The 18,815-nt window shown below is 43.2% G+C and overlaps 1 protein-coding gene across 1 annotated transcript in view; it reads right to left on the reverse strand.

Moving 5' to 3' along the window:
* Positions 1-18,815, reverse strand: part of MYH9 (myosin heavy chain 9) — a 90,574-nt gene that overhangs the window by 27,930 nt on the left and 43,829 nt on the right. Inside the window, exons 4-14 of the mRNA XM_019544829.1 lie at positions 16,776-16,803; positions 15,786-15,879; positions 9,453-9,545; positions 8,682-8,745; positions 7,932-8,030; positions 6,586-6,729; positions 5,243-5,338; positions 4,086-4,204; positions 2,973-3,125; positions 1,780-1,953; positions 822-995 (exon numbers count right to left, since the gene is read on the reverse strand). Of these exons, the coding sequence (XP_019400374.1) occupies positions 822-995; positions 1,780-1,953; positions 2,973-3,125; positions 4,086-4,204; positions 5,243-5,338; positions 6,586-6,729; positions 7,932-8,030; positions 8,682-8,745; positions 9,453-9,545; positions 15,786-15,879; positions 16,776-16,803 (1,238 nt within the window). The remainder of the gene's footprint in view (positions 1-821; positions 996-1,779; positions 1,954-2,972; positions 3,126-4,085; positions 4,205-5,242; positions 5,339-6,585; positions 6,730-7,931; positions 8,031-8,681; positions 8,746-9,452; positions 9,546-15,785; positions 15,880-16,775; positions 16,804-18,815) is intronic.

Genomic DNA, 18,815 nt, shown 5'->3' on the forward strand with positions numbered 1-18,815 from the left:
TTGAGTGTGGGGCTGCAAGGGATTCTGCAAAGACTAAAAAGTTTTGCCAACTACCTGGGTCCACAAATGGAGAAGCAAAGCTTAAGGCATACACCTGGAGCACACTGCAACAGCAACTATGTGCTAGCAAACAGAATGTTTACCTGAAAGTATGACAAATTTAGCCCTACTAAATTCAGAGGTAAATCTCCTCATTTGGAATGAGGATAAATTGCTTTAAAGCAGTTGCCATGTGTTTCAGTTTTTGTGAATCAATTTGCCCCAAGTTAACCCATTTGTACATAGGTGGCCTAAGATCAGAATAGAAGCAACAAGGTTACCTACTGTTTTCAGGTTTCATTCTTCCCCTGACACTGCGCAAAACATTTAGCAAGAATCCAACTGAGCATTAGCAAAATCCAAATCCAGAGTAACAGCTAATGGTTTACTCTTTGAAAAGTGTAAATAGGTCTGTAAAGTAGGTATACATCATGCTGGAAATACCATTTAAGGAACACATTTAATCAGAGATGGGAAAGTTGTCTTTTTTTTTTTTTTTTTTAAATAAGATGGTATTGCTCTGAACTTGCCAAGTCACTACCAACATTTGGTGGCCTCATAGATTGAAGTTTGTCACTACCAATGCTTCTAGCCATGTATTACAGGTAAGTTCTCTGGGGCCTTGACAGCAGGGCATTTGAGAGAGTCCCCAGAAATCCAAAACATTTTTTCCACTGATGAGAAGCACTGACAGTCCAAAAACTAGTAACTCTTGATAGGTCTGTAGAGAATGCTGCAATACCTTCTAGTTTCACACAAAGCAATGGCCACATATTCTTTACCTTGCCAGCATAATGAATGATGCAGAAGTCAGCTTTGTCTTTCAGCTGTTTCGGCTTCTGGAACTTGGGGTGGGTGCCCTGCTCCTGCATCACCTTTTCCACAAAGCTTTTGTCTGTTGCTTTTGGGAACCAACACTCTTCATCCAATAGTGCCAATATGCCAGGGGGACCAGCCTAGATGAGGGAGAGATACCAGAATGTCTCAGTATGGGCACAGCAGTATTGTTCTCAATACTGATAGTACTTTGAAATGAAAGATACCCAACCAAGTTTAAAACCAGCAGGAGGAGTTGTATTAAAACATACTAGCTGCTTCTGTGTTATTATAAATTGCAAAATAACTCCTCTAGTTCCACAGCTGGTTTCTAGATGGTGTCTTGTACAAAAGATCTCATAAAGGCAATTACTTTAGGTAGAAAGTTTTGTTTTGTTTTAAATAGAAGAAAGAGCGTTAGCACTACACAATGTGCTACTCTTCCTAAGCAGAGACACAAGGAATGAGAATGCAGGGCACCACAGCAGGAAATTTTCACAAATCAATCTGTACTCTTTGAATGAGGGAATTTTACTCTCATACTGGTGCGTTTAGTGGACAAGACATTACAACAGAAGGATACCGTTTCCTATTACAGTTTCAATGATTTAGCAGCCTGCCAAATCATAGCAAGGTTTGGATCTTTATCAGACCGCTATGCAAATCTAGCCAACTTGGTTAAAGATACATGGCTGAACAGGTGACATTCATATGATACTGATTTAGAAAATTTGACACTGGTATAGCCAATCAGTGTATTTTTTGGAGACAAGAGGAAAAGTGGGCACATTCAACTGCTCAAGTGGAGGGTTACAAAGCCAGCTCCCAGGCTGTCTCAGGGGGCCATAAGCATAACAAAGCTTAAGACTATGAAGCAAGTGCGGCAGTCTTCTCACTGCTCTGACATGCGAATGAGCTCCTTACCGGTTTCTCTATAAGGTCAATACAAGGCTGCAGATCCAGGCCAAAGTCAATGAAGTTCCATTCTATGCCCTCTCGCTGGTACTCCTCTTGCTCCAGAATGAACATGGTGTGGTTAAAGAGCTGCTGCAACTTTTCGTTTGTGTAGTTGATACACAGCTGCTCAAATGAGTTCAGCTGGTCAAGTAAAGAAAAGAAGTTAAAGGGATACCTAACCTCAATGGCCAGCTCTGCTTGAGAACTGGAACAGTGATAAAAATCAACATCTATGATCACATCTATACCTGAGGGATATTAGACAAATATCCAGTGTACTCCAAGTGTTTGGCAGTATTTTTACCAGCAAAAGACTACTGATAACTGCAGTTTCATGTCACAACTGCACCACTTTTGCATTCCTCTAGGGGAGTTCACATGCACAGAGTTCTCCAAACTCTTTGCAAGGCATTTACCAGTAACAGTAGGAGTTGCTGCAGTTTCTCGGAACAGGGACCAGGAAAGTCTCCCTTTGTTTCAGAGCTGATGAACAACCTTCCTAGAACTAAGCACTAATGGGGGCCTGAAATGTGGGGAGGAAGGAGCTCCCTCCACACTAACAAATCTGTGCTCAAGGAGCAATGACAAGCATAGTCTTCTTTCCTTATGGATTTCTACAAGTCCTGGAAAGAAGCACATGTTGGCAGGATAGGCACAAGTGCGTCAGTTGGAGCACATCTGGGCTTATTCTGACCCATGCACTGTCCTTTGCAGAAAGCTAACTTTCATCAGGCAGCAGAAGAACAAATAATTGTCAAAGGATCATTCTTTAACATGTCCTGGAATATTTTTAACAAACACAAAACAGCAACCCTCTTAAACTTCATGTCACAAAAAAGAGACTCTGAACATCATTAATTTACACACTGACGGTCAAGAGATAATTCGGACTACAATCTATCAAAGGTGAATCAAGATTATACAGAACTATATATATGGTTACAATATCCATGATACATATTCTAGAAAGAAGCAGTGCCTCAGATACACTAGGTATTGTAGATTAAATACTTGCAGCAAAATGTGAAATACCAAAGAATAGTTACTAGGTGGCATTTCACAAGGCTATAAAACAGACACTGCTTATCAGTGGAACTCCCTTTCAGTCCACAGAACAGAAAATCTGTTGCACTAGCTGCAAAAACGGAATACTCACTTACTTCAAAAATCTCAAAGCCAGCAATGTCAAGGATTCCTATGAAGGATGCCCCCTGCCTCTTTGTCTTATCCAGTGCTTTGTTGATGCGCATCACCAGCCAACGGAACATGCGCTCGTAAGTGGCTTTGGCCAGAGCCTCAATGGCAAAGTCAGCCTGAATAGGAAGGAAACAAAAGCTAGAGTCACATTACAAGCCCAAACTAAATTGCACACGGATTTGTTAACAATGGAGACTCGAGTTGTAATCTGTCATCACTCCCAGCTCAGTAAAACTCGTGTCATTTGAGAGACTATTCCAGCTGAAAAAAATGACTAAGTGTCTCATCTCAGTAGGAAGGAATGGAGGATTTGCCATATTGCAGAGTCCATTAAGTTCAAGTTCCAGCATCCAGCTTCTGGTAGGATGCTACACCAGGTGCTTTCAGAAAAGTAAGTTCTGTCTAGTCCTCTCAAAAAACAGTGGTTTTAAGGATGGAACCTCTCAGGGTTGCAAAATAAGAACATTTAGAATAATCCAGGAGCCTCAAGCTCATTCTGTTCCATAGGCTGGATGGAACCAGAAGTATCATTTGAGACCTGGACCCAGCACCACAAGTGCTACACAGGGGGCATCCTGTGCAGCACTCTTGGTGCTGGGTCCAGGCCATGCATTACATGCTCCATTTTACACCTTAAAGGATGAGCATTCTGTGACATTTGCCTAACCTTAAGGATAAGCAGCAAGTTCTACTATCCTTGAACCTGACCTGCTCAAGAAGACTACTGCCTGCATTAGACAGCAGGAAGATGCCAATTTGGCATAAGGCACTCGGTGAATTCACGCCCTACAGAGACTGCCAGCCCCAAGTCACATTCATGCTTCCTTAGCGCAGGAAGCCCAGTCACTTTGCATGGGAGACAGGAACCATCCCTACCCTGCACTATCAGCTTCTATACAAGTTAAGGAGGGCAAACACTAAAGCGGTTTCAATATTACTTTGCTCATGCCCAGTTGTGATCCCCTGTGGCAGTTAAGATAGCTAATTGAGGTGTACACCAAAGACATCTGTACCCTTAATCTCAATGCTATGGTGTTAACAACCCCAGTGGTCACTTGCTTTTGCAGAGCACATACCTGTTCTTTGGTCTGAGCTTTCTGGACATAATCTCGTCCCACTTTGATGCGAGGAGTGAGAATTCCTCTAGTGAAGTCTGTCACATTGATACCCAAAAGATGGGACACTTTCTGAGCAGCTTGAGGGGAAGAGAAAGCAAAGAGAAGTTTAAGGCTAACGCTCCTTTTGTTTCACAGTAAGCCGATGGAGGAAAAAGATATTCCCGACAAGCTATTCCCCAGGGGGTTAAGTACTGGCATCAAACAGCTCTCAACGGAACAGCAGGTTAATGAGACAATCAAGAGAAGAGATCAAAAAAACCCAATGGAGTGTGTTAAGCCACAGGAGTAAATTTCACAGGATATTAGTGAATCACTACGTTACTAGCATGAGAGCACAGGCAAGTCAACAGCCTGCCCCTGACTTGAGGATGCCTCCGAGTAGCTGAAACACTAGAAAGGACTTCAAGTTAATGATTCTATCTGCACCTGCTACAGGGTCTCTTTGGGCAACAATCAGTGGATGAAATTTTAATCTGGAATTAGAACAGTTCCCCTCTCCTCTCTGGAGGGAAGTCATTTGAAGCAGATTACCTGAACTATGATATGACTCAAAACACAACCGCAATCCCACTTTCTAAAGGACTTTAGCAGCTTCCTATTTATTGGTCTATTATAAATGCTTCTGCAGTACATCTAATGGGGTATCGGAGAGATGTCTCCTGGGCAGGCTCCTTCCAAGTGAGATGGGGTATTATTTACAACTACACAAGGACAAACTGCAGCTAAGAAGTAGGTATTCTATACACTCACCAGGGAAATGACACCTAGTCTACAGTGGGCAGAACTGTAAACAAGAAGGATATTTCCTAAAACCATGGAGCGAGTCAGAGGATTGTTTTGAGTTGTGTGAAAATGTGAGCACAACTATTAAGGCTCAACTCCTATGACACTAGCAGAACCCAGTTTCAACTGGTTGCCATGTGCATTTCCTCCCCAGCACCTGCACAAAAACACTGCTGCTTTCCTACCCAAAGCTGGCTGCAATCCTACAGAAGATAAAGTGATGCATAAATATATATATTTTGCTAAAAAAAATTCAGCTTTCGGGGCTGTCCTTGACTGCGATGGACAAGTCTGTGTAAAGAGAAGTATCTCTCATTTTTGTGGGTTGTTACCTGTATTGTCTGGCATAGAAGCTTGGTCTGTGTTGCGCTCTTTCTTGAAGGCTATGTTGCCAAGCTGAAGAACACCTGAGATAACCTTCAGCAAACCTTTTAGAGTAAAAAGGAAAAAAGAGTCAGGTTTCATTCAGAAGGAAGTGAGACTACATTAGGTAAGCATCAGGCAAATAAACAGCACAAGCTGACATTTTGTTCCTCTTAGCATCAGATTAGAGGATCATCTTTCACTTTTTAACAGTAATACATGAAAAGGCAAGAGGCAAAGAGCAAACTGACTCCAACAATCAAGAGCGTGAACCAGTTATAGGTGGGGTGATCTATTCTTTTCATCTAGATCACTTCCTCTTTGTAGGCATAGTGGAAACGTCCATGCCTCCAACCACAAAGTGCAGCAGGGAAGCATAAGCATCAGAGTACCTGTACTACAATTATGGCTGACGCACAATGAAATACCTCTATCGCCATGTTTCACAACTGCAGATGCCTCTTGGGGACGTGTAGACTAAGCATCTTCCAGAATAGGGAAGGAAAACTGTCAAATGTCAAATACTGAAAAATGTTGACCTCATACTGCACTGACCAACACTCAACAAGAAGAAACTTTTATTAGGACTAAATAGAGTAAGCCACCGTCAGGTGATTTCACTCCCTCAACAAAGGGACTCATGTAGAGGACTCTTCTCCTCCCTTCCGCCTAGCATAGTACAAGCCATTTTACAGCACAATTCTTTCTGGCAGCAAAACTCATACGTCCACAAAGAACAAAGGCTCCACAGATGCTACTTCAGGATTGGCAGAAAAGAAACACACATGCTCCCATTGGCATGGTAAGGAATCCAACAGCCTGACAGCTGAATGGGGAGACCTGGCACTCAGACAGACAGCTTATTTTTATATGGTCTCATCTAAATGAAGATAGTTAGTGTTTAGACTCTCCCTCCAAACTAAATATACTTACTGTCCAGACGGCTGCCATATGTATTATTCTTGTAAGCCTAATGAGACATTTAATGCACTTCACACCTAGACCAGTGAGGACAAAACATTCCATCCCATCTTTGTAGATGAACCACTGAAACTTTTATGCACCAGAAGAGGTATGCTCTACAATATATGTCAAACACTGACAACAGGTCACTATGGCAGTTAGACTGCTCTTGTTAGGCCTTCAGGTAGAGGCGTCATCACCTCCACCAAGCATTCTGCTCAGACACATCACTGGTTACCTACCTTTATGTACTGAACATACTATATTTGATACACTTCTGTTCTGTTTGAGCTACAATAGTTTTATCCCCTCTTCCCATGCATTCCCAGGCTCTTCAATGGATCCATACCCATTTGCTCTTCATCTGGGATGCCCATGATCTTCATTGCCTCCATGGTCTCCTGAAACATATCTTTATCTTGCTGACCTGGGATTGTAACGTGCCCGTTGGAAAGGAAGCGGTATTTGTTGTAAGGCTCCAACAGCAGATCAGCTTAGAGGAGAATGGGGGAGACAAGAAGTTATTGTAGCCTTCATTATAGACAACAAACTAGCATTCTCTGTGGTAGTTGAAGCCAAGTCCAAACTGAATCATTCTTTTTGCCTGAGCTTCTCAAAAGTTCAGTTATAGCCATCTACGCTTTTCATTTGTTAACATTTGCCAGTTCCAACCTCATTAAAAATGCTTCCAAACATTGTATGTTAGCATTGATTAGTTGTTCTGGCCTCTCAAGAGTCAGAAACAGGAGAACAAGACAACCTTTGTTATTCCATCCTCCCTCTAGCCAAGAGATCAGCACCAGATTCTCAGAGGAATTTAGTTACCTAAGTGGATTCTCCAAAATTGTCTAGGCTTATTAGGCATCCCTTTACCTTTAAAAATGTGGCCTTCAGTTCTTTTCCTGTCCCTAGCAGAAACAAAGAGCCTTGGTAGATGTACCAGGGTTTAGATTACTTTCCTTGGCGTTGGATTTCTGTAGTTCTATATCAGATCATTCTTCTACCTAGAAACTGCTTTTTGACCACTCCATTTGTCTTGGCATACTCTGCCAAAAGAAGCCCTGGTGTTTCTTGTTTTCTACTTCCATTAGAGGCAAGGATTGCCCTGCAAGTGAAGGGCCTCCAACATCTCATACTGCATTTGTTTCAAATCAGCTGGAAGTTGATATATAGCCCTAGAGACAGTACATTTCTGAGAAGGGCTCTCTCCCTGTCACCTCTACCCTCCCACAATTCCAACCTGCAGACCTCACACTGCGTGGGGTTAGATTCCTTTAAGTAAGCAATGGTTACTTTAAAATTATGAAGGCATTATGCTAGCAAAGAACATGTACATCTAGTGCTGCCCAGGTGCCAAATGTTATTCTAATTTCTGCTAAGTGCCAAGTTTACAATGTGACCATTCCTGCTCTGAGGAGCTTACACTATCAAAGGCAAAATCATACATGGAATTGTAGTTTAGATATGGAAGGGTGTGGATATATCACTAGCAATCAGATAAGCACAGGAAGAAACTAGAGAAGCAAGTTCTGAGGAAACCAAACGGGGGGTGGGGAAGGTCCTAATCAGCAGAGTGAAAGGAAGATCTATGTATTTAGAAAAAATGGACAATATTAGGCCAAAGACTGCAAGTGTCTGGAAACATCGGGAAGCTGCAGAGGAAGGAACCCTACAGTTACAACAAAAAATACTCACTCTTCAGGTGCTCCCCTGCCCCTGACAGTAGGTAATAGAAGATGTGGAAGGTTCGCTCTTCTTTGGCTTGACGAATTGCACGCGATTTCTCCAGTAGATCTTCATAAACAGTCAAGGACCAGAGGAGATACTGACAAGTTACTTCATACAATGCTCTCGCCACCCATGGCAGGAGGGAAATTACACTTAACATCAGCACCTTTCAACCTAGTTCCTACGAGAGGCAGGTTGATTATTAATGCCCTGCATTGCCCCTTCAAAAGTTTGGGCTACTCCAACAGTTCCTCAACACCCCACTGGCTGAATTTAAACTCAATTTAAACTGTGCTTCCATTCCAGTCTGAGTTAGCCAAACGGAGAGCACAGCAATGATAAGGGACTGAACTGTCAATGCAAAGAAATACTTGCTACTCTGCTCTGTCTTTTCCGATTAGAGATGAAAGGTCTCACGAAATCCTAAGGCTACTCAGGATGTCATTTAATCCATGAAGGACTCTTGCTGCAACCCCAGCCGGGTTCTAAAATGCCGTAATCTTCAGTACAAGCTCTCTTGCTGCCCACGGACAAAACTAGGCTTTCAAGAGGATCTTGCTAACCCAAGGTGGATATATTCTTAGGAAAGTTCAATCCCTCTTACCTCATCCTTGAGCCAGCAGACACTAAATGGTTGTATGTAGATAAACAGGTACATTATCACCCCCCCCCCATCCTGTATCTTATTTCTGTTGAGTGGCTCCATGGAAAGGATACAAGTTTCAATATTGGCTCCGACAATGTAGCCATTGACATCAAAGTTGATTCTAATGAACTTTCCCTGAGGAAGACATGAATTGAAATATTAGTGCTACTTTTTTGCCACTAACTACATTAGAAAGCCTAGGTTAGGACCTCTGCCAATGCAGAGAAAAAAATTCAACAAGTCAAGCAAGTTTACGCAGTGCACAACCTCAGCCAACACAAAAACACCGGCTACTTAAAAAGTACTCACCATGATCAAAAACACATCAATAAAGAGCTATGTCAAGGCATTCAAATGGCTTAGGAGCCAGGAAATGCATTAAAGTTTAATGCTGAAGTGGATTTCCCTCTCCTCAATTTCACATGGCATATGGGATAAGAAACCTTCTAAACTCCCTGTGCCCAGCTAGAATTTATCTTCAACTGTTTGCAACTTCCCCCTGCTCCCCGAGTTGCCTTCCACTGCACTCCAGAATAAATATACTAAGGATCACTAATCTCAGTTAGGAAGCTGAACAGAGAGTGAAACAATGGCATGAGTAGTTCTGGCACAAGTTCAACATCTTGCATACCAGGAGCTCAAACCTGTCAGTGCCACTTCATGGATAATCCCCTGACCAGTGAAAACTGCTCCTCAGCTTCACTCAAGAGAAGCCAAAGAGACCAGGACATCCCAGGGCTGCATGCCAGGCACCAAAGTAGAGCAAAACACCTCTCAAGCCCACGGCTCCTTCCTCCAGAAAGCCAGAGGCAGCAGTATTCAGGCAGAATGACCATACTCACAAATCTTGAGGAGTTGTCATTCTTCACTGTCTTGGCGTTTCCAAAAGCCTCCAGGATGGGGTTAGCCTGAAGCAATTGCCTTTCAAGTTCTCCCTAGAGAGAAAAATCAGAAGTGGATGAAATGGGCATCAGTCTGACACCTTAACCTGGACCTTCTGACTTAACTAGTCAGGGAGGCTGAAGCTTCCTCTCAGATCAGCTTGGCACCTGCATAGAGAAGCTAAATTGGATTTTGGAATATGGTCTCAAATATCTGGGGTGTGCTAGTTCTTATTTTCAAGAGCTTGTTTCCTCAAGAAATATCCCCTCCTTTCTAGTTCACAGCAATGCAGTCCACCCCTCTTCTGAGACAACTTCCAGGTTTTGGCTATCGGGCTATCCCATTGGCTTTCCAGGGGCAGCAAAAAAAAGATGGTCTTTCCCACCTTAGGCTCAGAGCCCAGCACTGGACGGTTATGTGGGCATGAAGAGTAAACATTAAAAGGCCCCACACACAGACTTTCTGTTGGGACACAGACCTGAATGCTGCCAGTAACAGAGCATCAAAACATACATCAAACCGGTGGGACACGCAGATAAAATCTTCACTTCCATCAGGGCTCTCAGTTCCCCACACAGACCAGCAAAACCTCCTTTATGAGGATGTGGAAAAAGAAACTAACTGTATCCCAGCACAGGCTACATAACCCTCTGCTTCAACAAAAACTCCTCCTGACACCAGACTGCTAAGTAAAAAAGGACAAAAGGCCTACCCAGGCTTATGTAGGGCTAGCATGGTTACGACACACCAGGTTCTGTAGCCATCATCCAGCCGTGTTCAAATCCCTAGGCCAAAAACCCGTTCATAACTGAGTTGGACTGGGGGTGGTCATCACCACAAGTGCAGACCAAGGCTCAAACCACACATCCAAGGCATTTGCTAATGATCCCTAACTGCTCTGCCAGCACACCCCACTCAAGTGCTGGAATCCATAGGCAAGTCAGAGTCATTGCCCATGCCAAGCAGTCAACTGCTGAAACACAAACATTTTTCAGTAGACTGTAGGTTTTTGTTTTCTTCATTAAAAAAAACAACCCCCCCCCCCCCAAAAAAAACAAACAACAAAAACAGCCCTCTTCTCTCTGCAAGGACACAGAGTTTCATATATTTTAAGATTAGCCATAGGCAAAAAGAATTCCTAGATACCAAAACTGACAACTAGGTTAACATTTCTCCTTTCAGCAGTTATTAGTAAGGCTTTGCAACTGCTGCATGATGCACAGGAATACTGTAACATTTTGCCCATGAAAGCTGATCTCCAGGATTCAGACCTATGGAGGCAGTAGTATGAAAAAATCATTTCTCTAGCTCCTTTTGCTCTCAAGGTGCATGAACAACTTTGGCCAATTCTCACAGTACCTCTGTAAGGGATAGGCACAGTAAGTGTTAGCTTCCTTAAAGAAGGTGAAGCTAAGGCTGAGATATTGAGTGACCTGCCCTAGCCTAGGCCTGGAACCCCTGGAGTTCCTAGTTCTTACTGAGCGGGGTCACATTATATTCTCCTCCGACTCCTTTCACAAGGCTAATCATTGCAATTTGCTTGTAGAGTTGTATGCACAAAACAAATAGGCACAAAGAAGTCTGTATTCACTGTCAAGCATGTACAAAAGGGTTTCAACATAGTAAGGGAACACAAGCTGGGACAGCTGCTAATCATCACAAGGCCACACACTGGCTGTACTGGGAAGAAAGCCTTAAGTTTGCTATTAAAAAAAGTTGGTCAGCAATGTTGCATCAATGTGCAGGAACTGGAACGCCCTTCCACCCGCCATTCTCCCCCGTTTGATCCCGTGAAGTCCTAATCCTCCGTTTGTGACTGCAATCTGTTGCTATGGAAATGAGCAATGTCACACATTCAACAGTGCAACTTCACTGCAGGATTAAGGAGGGAGAGATCAAAAAGGAACTGTTTAGAGGAAAATGACAGTCAGACTTTGGCTAAAAATTAAATTTGCAAGGTCAAATTTAGTTACAAAAGAAATCAGAAACCGACAGTCTCATAGCAACGTGTGCCTTGCAGATAAATTAACCCCGTCATGTTTTTAACTCAACAATGAAAGGATAAATAGTGACAGATCAGGGTTAGTACAATCTAATGTGTAGAGAAGGGGAAAACAACACCAGCAGAATCTATAAAGTGACTCTAAGCAGGTCACAGTATTAAGTTCCTGTTCCTCCTACCAGAGCTGGAGAAGGCCAGAGCCAGACAAGTCAAAAGCAAAAATCACAGGATCCAGATTAATAGAATATTGCTGTGGGACAGAAAAGCAGAACTTCTGCAGCAGCACGTCCAAGCATGCTACTCCAACAGTGCACCCAATTAAAAGGTTAATGCTACTGTAAACAGCATCAAACTCCTTCTCTCTCTTGTTGAATTAAGTAACTTGAACATTTCAATAATGTAGATTTTATACAGAAAAACAGTGTGCTTTTGGTGTTTCAGGGGTATAGGTTGTAGCTGTTGATCCAAGGAGATAGGCAGACAAGGTTCTTTGGGTAAATCAGGTATCTTTTATTAGACCAACTATTTTAGTTGGAAGAAAAATCTTTTTTTGCAAGCTTTTGGGTACAAACACCCTTTCTCAGCCTGAAAAAGCCTGCAGTTGTTCTGTGATCTTCTAGATACAATAAATAAATAAATAAATCATGGACTAAACACAGAACACAGACATTGGATTTATGGCACATTATAACCTGCCTAACATCTGATACCCCAGGTAAACTCTCTACTATTTAGTAGCTATATCTTACCACCAGGTCTACATTCCCTCCCCCTCCCAACCTGTTTCTCACCCATTGACCACCTCAAGTCAGCATTTTCACTGACTGGCACTCTCGCATACTGGCCTCTGGCTTCTCTTCTATTCCACCCAGGAAGAGCACAGACCAACTGCAGACTTCCTCAGCCTGAAGAAGGGTGTTTGTACCTGAAAGCTTGCAAAGAAGAATTTTTCCAACTATTTTAGTTGGTCTAATAAAAGATATTGAATTTACCCAAAGAGCCCCGTCTGCTTTTGAGGTTAGCATTTTTGCAGCTTCTAAAAGGTTATGCCTCATTGGAGGAGGGGACAGAATTCATACTGCTGTTCCAAATGTGAGAGTTTTACCAGGCTCCGCTAGAAGAGTAGAAGCAGCAGCATGTAGAGGTCTACACATCCTTCCATAAAGAAGAGTCAGGCTCCCACCTCCCAAAACAGATCCTTAGAATTTGGAGAATGCAGCAGGAATTCCCAGGATCCTATCATTAAGACACTAGCAGCTTTTAGCACCTGTAATTGCAGGTCCTTGATCTGAACACTATTTTTTTTCAATGGCATGCATTTAAAGTGCGTACAGCATCTCTCATACAACAGTAGCAGGGACTGGGTCACTGGGAAGGTGCAGGCTCTTAAATATTCCCATTGTGATTCTATATCTGACTAGGCTACCAAGATCTTTGATGCCCTCTAAAACACTGAATTTCTTCCTGCAGCCCCAAATTTAAGAGATAGCAGGAGTTTTGCCAGCCCTAACTTTTACATACAGATAGCCAGGCCTCCAGAAGTCACATGAGGCCATTTTTTTTTTAAATCATGAGACTATAAAAAAAACAAGTCTGAAGTTACTTTATTTCCCTTTTTGTTGTTTAGCCTTTGAGGTTTGGGTTTATAAGTTTCTCTCTACAAATATGAAGACCAGACCCCCCCCCTTTTTTTTAAAGCTATAAAAAAAGGGAAGCAGAAATTTTCAAGTAATGCAGCAGGGTTTTAAAAGGAATAAAAGCACAGTTCGCCACCCCATTAATGATAAAAATTGCAACACTTGGCACTACCTCAATTTCTAATTAAAAACTAAAAATATCTGCAGTCTTGGAGATGTTGTTCTTTTCTCTCCCATGATTTAAGACATCTGAAGAGGCAGAGCAAACAGAATGCATCAGCCCCAGTTCACTCATCCCACATTTCCAAAACTGGGAGGGGTGGGAAAGGGATCCTAATGAAATTGTATAGGGGACAAAAATCATTGCCATAATGGGCTGATATTTAATTTAGAAGCTGGTTAATGTTAGTCACTGCATTAGACATTGCTATAACCTTATGGTACCAAAAACTTCTGTAACCTTATAGCACTTACAGTAAAAGCTCCTAGCCTCCGACCTCTGAAGCTGACAGAAGAAGTCTAGAAGGGGTCTAGAAATGCTGTTCCTGAAAAAGCAGGAGCTTTAGGCCTTTACTAAGCGATACTAGAAAGGCAAAACCTTCTAGACCATTGCATACAGCACCACTTCCGTGCTGCACAGTCCATGTGAGACCTGGATAGAAGCTCCATTTCCAGACTTCTTGCCCACTGTTTACAGGGAAGGTTTAGTATAAGTCTAGTCTATCTGGGAAGGGGGTGAGGGGGAAATAAGCCTGTGCTGATGGGTCCCAAGGTCTCAAGAGTTACTTAAATTATCTACAAAAGACCATAGTTAAAATCCAGGTTCAGGCCTATGCTTTGCAAAGTCCTGGACAGCTGCAGAGAGGGCACATCCTCATCTAACATTAATGATCCTGTATAGCTCTAATCATTATTGGTGAAGCTGACCGTAAACATCCATAGTTAACAGCACACAGTCGCTTGCAAAATTCTGTAACAGTAATTTGAAAATGGAGCTGGACTTCAAAGAAATCATGAGCAGCACACCTACAGGTTAGCTTATCCCCTATCCAGATCTTTGGTCTGCCAGATGCTTGGTATTTCTCTTGAGAATAAGCGGCAGTAGGATCCTGGACTTGAGAGTTTTATTTTCCACACATACTCATAGAAAAAAAGTATCTATAAAAGCAAAAAAAAAAAAAAAAAAAGAGCTGTTTCTAAATACAGCTACTGACAGCCTGTGGAAAAAGCTTTCCTATGTCTCAAGTAAGTTTGGCACGTGGAAAATTACGTTTTGGTTGGATTCCAGAAGCCACTCATTAGAATGTGTGCACACGCACACATACACACAGCATGTCTGCATGCGGAGACAGTTTCTGGTTCATCTACCACTTCCTCCAGCCCCAAACACACACGCAGCATGCCTATACAATAAGTTACCAAGAGCATTTTTTTTTTTTTTAAACATGAGATGCACTTGGTGTCTGTTTCATTACAAACCTTAGAAATTCACTACATTTCCCATGTGTTTAAATCTGGCTAATGAGCTCACAATACTGGAACATCCAGTCTGTGCAGGGCAGCTCCTTCCTGACCTTTCTCAGCAACCTGCACCCACAGCTAACTTCCTGGGGTGAAGGGCTAGACAGAGAGCCAGGTCCATCTGGTTAGGGACACCATGCACACCAGAATCTATGCAGTTTTTAGAAAGCCTACAACTCCATTGGAGAGGTAATTGCAGGAACACTTCCCATACAATGTGTGTGGGAAGTTCTGCAAGAGAAACTTTGAGTGCAAATTAATACCGAGCACACACGATGAGTGAATGTGTTGATATAAACTTTGGTTCCCAGTTGAGAGCATCTGACAAAAGGCTGCTGTGCATCACAACCGTGAGTTGTCTACAGGATGGTCTAGTTGCAGAAAGTGACATTGGTGTGTAGTGAGAAGCTGCTTGAAAAAAAACAACACACAGATTGACAGAAAACGCATTCCTGGTGCAGAACGTGCAGTAAACGTGCAGCTCACCTACGAAGATACAACTGCTGAGTTCGGCCATAATCCATCAAAGGGAGAGGGAGGGGAAAGAAAATATAAAGTGAGACAATTTCAAAAGACCCTCCCTCCCCATCTTCGTGTCCTATTTTATTTGATGCTTTCCACCCGTTTAGAGTTCTGTTAGTTACGGTTTCAGGCTTGGGTTTAAATCGCACCCATGTAGCTATAGCCACAGTTTCCTAGTTGGAGAGGGCAGACTCAGAGCCAGCCACATGGCGCAGGGAAGCTGTGGCATAGATGAAAGGACATAACCTTTATTCCAAGGATAGAGACAATAAACTGCATGGACTGATCACCAGTTATATTTCAAAATTATGTGTCAGATGATGGAGGAGTGATAATTGTTTACACTGTGCTTCTAGATACACAGACATTAGGGGGCAAAGTTGTAGCCTTGCTTCAACTCCACTGAAATCAAAGGAGTTACATTAGGTCCATGACCCATGGTTTGCCAAAAAAACTCCCAAGGCTCCATAACTCAGTGTTTTCTCCCTTCCCTTTGGCACAAAGTGGCTCCTAGTCTTTCATCCACCATCAGGGATTCGGCAAGTTATAACAGATATTTTCAAATGTGCTACAACTGGTGGGTCATTCCTTAAGCTAGCAAAGTCTCTTACCTGGTCTTTTTTAGATTTGTGTGAGGAAGCAACATGAGCCAGATACTGAATAACCTTCTTGGTGTTCTCTGTTTTACCAGCTCCTGATTCACCTCTGTAAGAGAGAGCCTGAGATTCATTCAAGAACAAAAAAAGGAGAAAAATGCATTCATATTTTTAAACACCATGCATCCTTCTGTTGGCCACAGAGCTCTTGAACATTATTCCAAGACTGTAATGGCAAGTCCCTCAAATGCAAACGTTAAACAGTGAACCCAAACAGTCCACTGAGCGATAGCCTACAGCTGGGACTCTTCTCTCATCCTGTCATTCAGCCAATTTCTCATGACTTTTTTGTGAAGGACATAGGGAAGAATAAAGGCAATGTTGCTTTCCAGTCACTTGGCAGACTTTGCATCCAAGTGGTTGAGGAATAGTTTGGGAGACAGCTGTGGAGCTGGGAGGAGGGGGTCAAATGCAATTAAGTGAAGCCTTCAAAGGAAGGCTTTTTCTAAGCAGAAGATTTGTACTTAACTCCTTCAACACCAGAACTTCGAAGGATGAGGCTCAGCCTAACATGTGGCTGGCCAAAGGCAACTGCAGTGTAGAGTACACCCATTTCTACATAACATAGAGTACTACATTATCATCAGCCTGGATAACAGAAATGAGAACATACACCCCAACTGCTACACTAGTTCTTCCCCACAAAGGCTCTGTCCAAACATTTTTATGCAGAAAGCAATGTTTCCACTAAGGCACCCACTTCAAGACCACTTTTGGGAAGGGCGAGTAGGGTAAGGGAAAAAGCAATAATTCTGCAGAAACAAGTAAAACCTACAGTCAGGGAAAGGACTTTCATGGTAGAAATCATGGAAGCAAGTACTTCCTAGACTCTAAAACTTCATCTGACTTCCTGTTGCAGCACACTCGCAATAAAAGTCTGTTTGGAAGGCCCTAAAAACACGCAAGACCTGTCACCAGCACAAGCTGAAGAACAGAAATACTCACGTGCAGAGAATGGACTGGTCCTCTCGATCTGAAATAAAACAAACACAAAAAAAAGGTCAGAAAAGGCAAAACACACTCACATGAAAGGCTCTCTTAACTTCAGGGAATATGGTGGCACTGACCAAGGCATGAAGACCAAAAGCTTATAATAAACCCTCTAATGCAAGCACTTTTAGAATTGTGGCTAGCCACCTAACAACCTCTCCAGAGTTTCCGCCTCTTCCTAAGTGTGGAAACACCAGAGCTATTTGCAGTGTTTTTCCTCCACGTGTACTTTACGCAGCATAAACTAGTATCTATTGTTACGATGCTTTTTCTGGGGCAAGGCTAGAATCCCTCTGTTGATCTGTCCCTGCATCTCCCGACTTGGCTAGCACAGACAGAACAGCTTATGCAACTCAAACCCCAGCAGAGATACAAAAGAGAGCAGACTGACCTAACTTTAAAGCAAGGGAGCCTTAATCCTGGTGCTTCCTAATAGTGAAATCATAAAAGTGAAGCAAGGATTGGACTCCTCCCCAAGTACTGTACTTGAGGAATGCTTAAAGCTGCATTACAACGCACTGGCACTTAACAGTTAGGAAGTACCAGGATGAAAGCTGCCCCCACAATCTTAATTTGGCTGTATGTGCACATTGTTACAATACAGTCTTTTGTATGGGATCATGCAGGTGCCCTCCCTTCTCCGCCCCAAACCTAGGCTTATTCTGTGAATAGTACGGACGGTGCTCACTAACTGGGTAGCAATTGCTTTTTTATTCTCATTGTTCAGTATACAATCCCACATATTTGCTGCATGCTGTCCAAACCCTGCATTCAGTAGAGGATTATTAGTTTTTGCGTGGGCTTTTCTATCGTGTTCCCAGGGGACTGCAGATCTTTAAAACCGTGAACTGAGCTTTACAACACCCCATGATGCAAGCTGCTATTATCGCCCCCTTTACACAAACAGGATGGAGGCGCACAAATTAAAAGCAAAAGAACTGTCAACTGAGTCTTCAGAGAAGTTGGGTTTTATAGCACTACTCCCAGCACTTCTGCCAAATCGGTGCCTACATGTCTCAAGCTGGATGCCCAGAAGAAGAGACAAAAATTGCTAGAGGCTGCTACTGTGCTTAAGTGACTTGCCCAGCATCACAGAAGAGGTCTGTGGTGGTGCAGGAATGGAGGCCAACTCTCCAGGCAGCAATGAACTGCCCCCACCCTGGAACCATCCTCTCTTCCCCTGCCTCATTTGCCAACTTCTGTAATAGATGTGGAAAGGGTTTTACTTGTCCTTAGCTACAACACTTGCTCACTCCCACAGCAGCTCCATCCATTACACAGCTGGTGGGGGAAAACAACCTGTGATCATGTAGTTAAAAATGGTGTTGCTATGCGTGGATACAAGGAACTAAATTCTCCAGGTTACATGCACAGCCTTAACAGTAGGGTTTCCTATTTTGAGTGACTGACTTGCAACTTTTACATCAAGGCTGTCCAAGTGCCTGGGAGCCACAGGCCACACATTATACTTTGTTATGCAGGCTGCCCTCCATTACTATTGCAGACACCCCTTCAAGGCACTGTACCAGCTCTTCACCCTGCATACTGAAATATGTGACTCCCCCTTTGCCATGCTGCGTGCCTCCCCCACCTACAATAACAGTGCTCTCATGCCAAGCAAGGTCTCCAGGTCTTCCTGCAGGGTCTCTCAGCCCCATGGATGGTGCAGCCTCCCATCCACCGCCCCAGGGAGGAAGGCTGTGGAAGCTGGAGGAGGGAGGGGAGCCTGGAGACTCTGGCAGCAGTGGTAGGAGAGCAGTGCTCAGACCAGCAGCCCACAGGGCCACAGTTTAAGTCATCAAGGGATGTATACGGCCCAGAGGTGGACACTTGGACTGCAGTTTTTCTTTTTATATAAAATGTCAAAGGAATATGACTTCCCCATGTTAAACAGACCCATAATTAAGAAGCCCAGTCATCTCATCACATGGAACCATACTGCTCTACATTTTCTAAGCGGCGTGGCGTGCACGGCCGTGCAGGTGCGCCTGTCCA

Source organism: Crocodylus porosus, unplaced genomic scaffold (genome assembly GCF_001723895.1).
Source record: "Crocodylus porosus isolate Cpor-Errol unplaced genomic scaffold, CroPor_comp1, whole genome shotgun sequence".
NCBI lineage: Eukaryota > Metazoa > Chordata > Crocodylia > Crocodylidae > Crocodylus > Crocodylus porosus.